This window comes from Echinops telfairi, unplaced genomic scaffold (assembly GCF_000313985.2).
Source record: "Echinops telfairi isolate 266 unplaced genomic scaffold, ASM31398v2 ScPeMD7_3533;HRSCAF=4204_1, whole genome shotgun sequence".
Classification (NCBI taxonomy): Eukaryota; Metazoa; Chordata; class Mammalia; order Afrosoricida; family Tenrecidae; genus Echinops; species Echinops telfairi.
The window spans coordinates 16,399,336-16,405,332 of NW_022107432.1; the positions used below are offsets into that span (position 1 = coordinate 16,399,336).

Consider the following 5,997-nt stretch of genomic DNA (forward strand, 5'->3'; position numbering starts at 1 on the left):
AAATGTTTTGAGAATGATGAGGGCAACAAATGTACAAATGTGCTTGACACAATGGATGGATGGATGGATTGTGATAAGAGTTGTATGAGCCCCCAATAAAATGACTTTAAATAAATAAATAAATAATAAAATTCAAATTTTAAAGGAAGAAATTCATTTAGCAATAAGTTTAACTACAAGACTTTATCTTTTCTCAAGGCAGAGACTATCCACCGTAATGTAATGTCAGCTTCTCAATTCCTTTCTATGACATTGAAATTAATGACTATGCTGCTGTTTAGAGGAAAATAATGAAGCAACTAAATTCCTTGCTTTTATTCCAGCCAATAGTTGTTCTGAAGAGGAAGATAAATTCAGTAACTGTCAAGATCTGAAGAGACAGTGGACGTGCAGTCATCAGTTTGTCAGCGACAATTGCAAGTCCAGCTGCAACTGTATAGGCAAAATTTATTAATGATCTAGCATACATTGGACAAGGCTAAGTGGAGAAGGGCCACCTCATCCGCTTAGATTTGACATGTTCCAGCAGGAAAATGAAGAATCCCTGGTCGCTCAATGGTTACAGCACGCAGTTTCTAACCAAACAGTTGGCCATTTCTCCTTAGTTGTGGCAGTCCGCTTTCATAAACAGCGACACTCTTGGAAACCGTATGGTGCAGTTCGACTCTGTCCAATAGGATTGCTGTGAGTGGGACGTGACAACTGCAGTGGGCTTTTGTTTGTGTGGATGTAGTTAGAAGTGAAATGTTAGAGAAAATTTAATTCCAAACAATAGTGGACTTTTTCTCTTAGATTTTCTTCTTTGCAGAAAACTCTCCTATGCAAATTATTTTTAAAACTACGTAATCTACAGTAATACTTATGGATTTTATATGAATTTTGTGCTATGGAATTAAGATTTGAATGAAATTGGTGATCCTGAAAGTTGTCTTTCCTTATCACAGGAGCACTATAACTCTAGATTAAACCTAAAAATCATATTCCTCCAGCGAAATTTCTAAAAAATAACAGATCATTATAGCATTATAACATGTATACTAGATTATAATCCTCTAGCCTATTCCACTTATAGCTAAAATTGATGGCCAAACTTGCATAAATTTTATAGGAGAATATGACATCACTTCATATTAAAGTCTCTATTCTGTTAAGAAAATCTTCCTTAAGGAATTATAAATAAATAATATGTATGCTCTATAGAACTTATTCCCTTTTTCTTTGTGTGTAGGCTGATTTTAGTGATTCATTTCTGAAGAATGGCACATTGAAAGGGAATGGTAATAACTTACACTGGAGAAATAGATGCCACTTTAAAGAAGTCACCATGGTTAACATTAAAATGATAAATCATGCGGATTCATGTAACCCTTGATGTGATGCAATTATAAGGGCATTTAGCATCTGTAGTATTTTATCTGAAAAGGTATCACCCCAATCTCTTCATGAGACAAAATAGCAGACAAACCCAAATACACCTTAATGACCAACATTTCTCACAATTGTCAAAAGCATGAAAAACAAGGAAATTCTGAGACACTGTCACAGATCAGAGGAGATCCTGAGAGGGGGGATAAAAGATCATTAGTGAAACAAATTGGTAAAATGTGAATATTCTGAAATTTTTTTAACAGTCATGTTGATGTAAGCTTTGACAAATGTACCATGGTATATTTTTTACTGAAAAGAGAAAACAAAGAGTAGCCAAAGACTACCATCAAACTGTCCCCACCCCTTCCACCCCTGGCATCTCCCTTATGTCTTGTTATTGCCATTAGGTTAATTGCCTTCCTGAAGGTTAATTCTGACTCACAGCTACCCTATTGTGCGGTGCAGCCCCACAGTCAAATGATCCTGTTGAGCAATATGTGCAAGAAAACAAAGAAGGCAGACAGCGGAATTCAGGGGACTGGACTCAGGAGAAGTGTGAAGGGGTACAAGAGACCAGAGTTTATTCCACAATTGGGTTTTATAGCTCTTGAGGCAAGCACACTTCTTATTACACATACACAGCACACAAACGAGCAATGTACTAATCTTGAATATCCCAAGCCCTCAAGGGGAACACTTCAAATGGAATACCAGGCATGCAAGAGACAAGAGGTGCAAATTGCTACTTAGGAACAAGGGACCAAGGAGCAAATGTTCTAGACATAAACTCCCTTTAACTGCAGTAAGTGAGGAGACAGGAGTCTGTAGGAGACAGCTTTATATTTGCATTTATGGAGGGTAGATGTGCTGTGGAGAAATGTCCTTCCTGGAATATGTGCATTGAGGCGCTTTCCGTATCTTGGACTGTGGAGACCTATCAGTAGGGATGGTGTGCCAATCCCTGTGGTCACGAGTGTTGGGAGCAGGCCATGCACACTGCTTTTCAGGTCCTCAGTTTCCCACTTGTAACCAAAGAATGAAATGCTTGCTCGTCCATCCTGCATCACAGTCCATCCTGTGTCTCAGTCCATTCTGCATCTGACAATCCTCGTTTCTAAGGCACTTTCTGACTACACTTTCTCCAAGGCAAATATGTTCATTATTTTGGTAGTTCATGCTATCTTTCATATTCTTCAGCAACACCATCATTCACTCTCTTCAGCCAATTGTTCTTCAGTCTTCCGTAGTTACTGCCCAGTTTTCACATGCTTATGAGGCAAATGCAAATACCATAGATTGGGTCAAGTACACCATCATTCTCAAGGGGATATTTTAGTTTTTTAACACTTCAAAGAATTGCAGGCTGCAGTCTTTTTTCACCCAATGCAATATGCCATTTTTTCTTTATTTTTGCTACTATCAATCTCATGGGTCCAACTACAATGCAATCTTTGACAACTTCAACATTTTCTCCTTTCATTATGGTACGGCTTATTTGTACAAGTGTGAGAATTTTTGTTTTCTTTTTTGGTTGAAATTGAATCCAGACTGAATGTTACAGTCTTTGATCTTCATCAGTAAATGTAAAAAGTCCTCCTGGCTTTCTGAAAGCAAGGCTGTATTATCTACACATTGCAGCTTGTTAATGAGCCATCCCCAAGGCTGCATTCTTCTTTACAGGGTCCAGTTTTCCGTATCACTTGCTCAGCATACAGCCTGATTCAGTCTGCTGAAAGGATACAACTCTGACACACACCTTTCCTGAGTTCAAATCAGGCATTATACCTTGGATCTTCAGGCAACTGCTTTTTTGTCTATACTGTATATAGGTTCTGTGTGAGCACAATTAAATTTTCTGAAATTCTTCACGATGTTATCATCAATGTGTGATGATGCAAACAATTCAATGCCTTGAATAGTCAATAAAACCGGGTGAACATTTTCTTGGCAGTTTCTACATTTAACCAAGATCTGATATTAGCAATGATGTTTTTTGTTCATGTCCTCTTATGAATCCAGTCTCAATTATTGGCAGTTCTTGTTCATGTATTCTTGTAACTATTTAAAATTATTCCTTTGTGAAATTTGAACATCATATGACATTAATGTCATTATTCAAGAATTTCAACATCATGCTAGATTCTTTTCTTTTTTTTGGGGGGGGGGGCATAAATATGTAAGTCGTCCACTCAGTTATCCAGATAGGTATCTTCCATATTTCTTGGCATAGATAAGTGAGCACTTCCAGCATTACAAATGTGTCTAGAAACAGTTTAATTGGTGCGTCATCAACTCCTGGAGTGGTGTTTTTCTCCAATGTCTTTAGTTCATCTTCAGCTTCTTCCTTGAGTCCCATTGAGTCTCGATCTGATGCTACTGCTTGAAATAGCTGGAAGGTGACCTTTTTTGGGGGGGGCAGGGGGCGGGCGTATAGCAACTCTCTGTATTCCATCTTCTTTTGTTGCTTGCTGCATCATTCTATTTTTCCCCCCGCCCATAGAATATATAAATATTAAAGCTCCCCCACCTCAGTTCTTTTAGCTTGAGAAACCCCTATTGTATTTTCCCCCATAACTATAAAATTATCTATTTCCAATTGGTCTCCATTCAAAGCTCATTTCAGTGAGCCTCTGACATCCCCACCACAGCCATCAAGTTGAATCTTACTCGTAGTGACCTGTTAGAACAGAGTAGAACTACCTCTTTGGGTGTCTCATGTTGTATATCTTTGCTGGAACAAATAACTTCATCTTTCACAGCTGACCTTGCAATCAACAACCCAAATTAACCCACCAACTAATTCCAGGGAGAACTATTTGAGATTATTTGCTTTGGTTAAGATTTATAACTTCAAATTACTTGCCCTTATTAAGTGATCACTGAAGATATGGGTACTATTGCAAAGTGTGGTGAAGAAATCAGATGGTCCCCAGCTATCAGAGAAAAATAGCAACCTGGGTTTCAAATGCTTGTCTTAAAACAAGCATGCATCTAAGTGAGCTGTCAGCTAAGTTCACATGGAAGGAGCCCACCATTAAGGTGATCCGAGGATTGTAAATTATAAAATCCAATATTAGAGGAAGGAATCATATTAGAGCTGCATTTCTGAACACCAGCTTGCAAAAGGCTATGGATGAGAGTGAACCCCAAAATCCATTTGCAGAGATCCCACATGGATTAAGCCTCCACTGAACCCCCTCAGATTATTGACTACGGATGTGAATAACCTTGTCCTCAGAGTGAGTGCATTGAAAATTGCAGATATAGTTAGGTTATTATAGAACATATTATGATTGTTTTTACCTTTTTATCTATATGTAGTTTGTTCCGGCTTCTATTCTGCTCTGCTCTTTTCTTTGGATTGAGGTTTGTCTATATTATTTGGCTGTTGTTATTAGAATTTTTGTATAATTTTCTTTATATGAAATCCCTGATTAGTAATCCATAGAGCCAAAAACTACATTAATAGTCCCTCAGAGTATAGCAGGGGAGTTTGAGGAGACATGGAGAGCTAATTCTACTGGGTATAAGAATGAAGAAACTGTACTCATTTTAATTGTGGTAATGATTGCACAAGTCTTTCAAATATTACTTAAACCATTACATTGAGTGGTACATAAATTTTATGCCAAAAGTACTGTTTTAAAAGATGGACAGTTTCTAAAGCCCTATAGAAGGTCACTATGAGTCGGAACCAACTCCACAGCAGTGAGGTTTGGGGATTATAAGGAACAGTGCTCTACTATACTGAAATAGCTCCTGCACACTGTTTTTATTTCAAAATAAATGCCATTTTATTCCAAGAGATCCTTTGAATAAATGTCTATAGAAATACATCCCCACTCTCAAGTTCCCTGTTTTTCCTTTTGATTGAAATAAACACAATGTGAAATAATGTATTTAAGTGCTCATTCATTCCATACATTCCTACATTTAACAAACATTTGCCAAAGATAATCTCTTGACTCACAGAACCCCATAACATAAAGCAGAATTGCTCAATAGGTTGTAAATCTTTATGGAAGTAGATTGACATGCTTTGTCCAGTGAAACTGTTGTTGGGTTTCAAATCTCTCACATTTTGGTTAGCCACAAAGTGCTTTAACTACTCTGATACCAGGGATCCTCTGGAAGACCAGTGGGGATCAAACATTTAATCACATGCTTTTAAATCAAGTAATGAATAAGACAGGCAAGGTGAAGTGGTAGGGAAGAAAGAAGAATTATTTAACATAGGGAGCTTTGGTTCCATTAGTGGTTAAAGCACATATCGTGGTTAAAGCTGCAAAAAAAAAAAAGTTCCAATGCACTAGCCCTCCAAAGGAGAAAGATGTAACTGTTTGTCTCCAGAGGGATTTAGGGCCTTTGAGCTTTATGACGCAGTTCTACTCTGTCTTGAAGGGTAGGCATGAATCAGAATGCACTCAATGGAAACGGGCATGCTTGGCTTGCTTTAGTCGTTTCACATGATGTCAGAAAATGTCAAGTACCAAGAACTAAACGGATCAGAAGAGAATCACAGGAACTGGTGGGAAGAAAAATGCAAATTTACCAGGTCAGTCCTTTGTCAGTTAATAATACTGGGTAAGAAACACAACAGGAGGGAGGAAAACAATGAGATGATCTAAT

General features: G+C 37.8%; 1 protein-coding gene across 1 annotated transcript in view; it reads left to right on the plus strand.

Annotated features, from left to right (window-relative positions):
• Positions 1 to 454, plus strand: part of LOC101663132 (cysteine-rich secretory protein 2) — a 19,971-nt gene extending 19,517 nt beyond the window's left edge. Inside the window, exon 8 of the mRNA XM_004696565.2 lies at positions 324 to 454. Coding sequence (XP_004696622.2) covers positions 324 to 454 — 131 coding nt within the window. The remainder of the gene's footprint in view (positions 1 to 323) is intronic.
• The last annotated feature ends 5,543 nt before the right edge of the window (positions 455 to 5,997 follow it).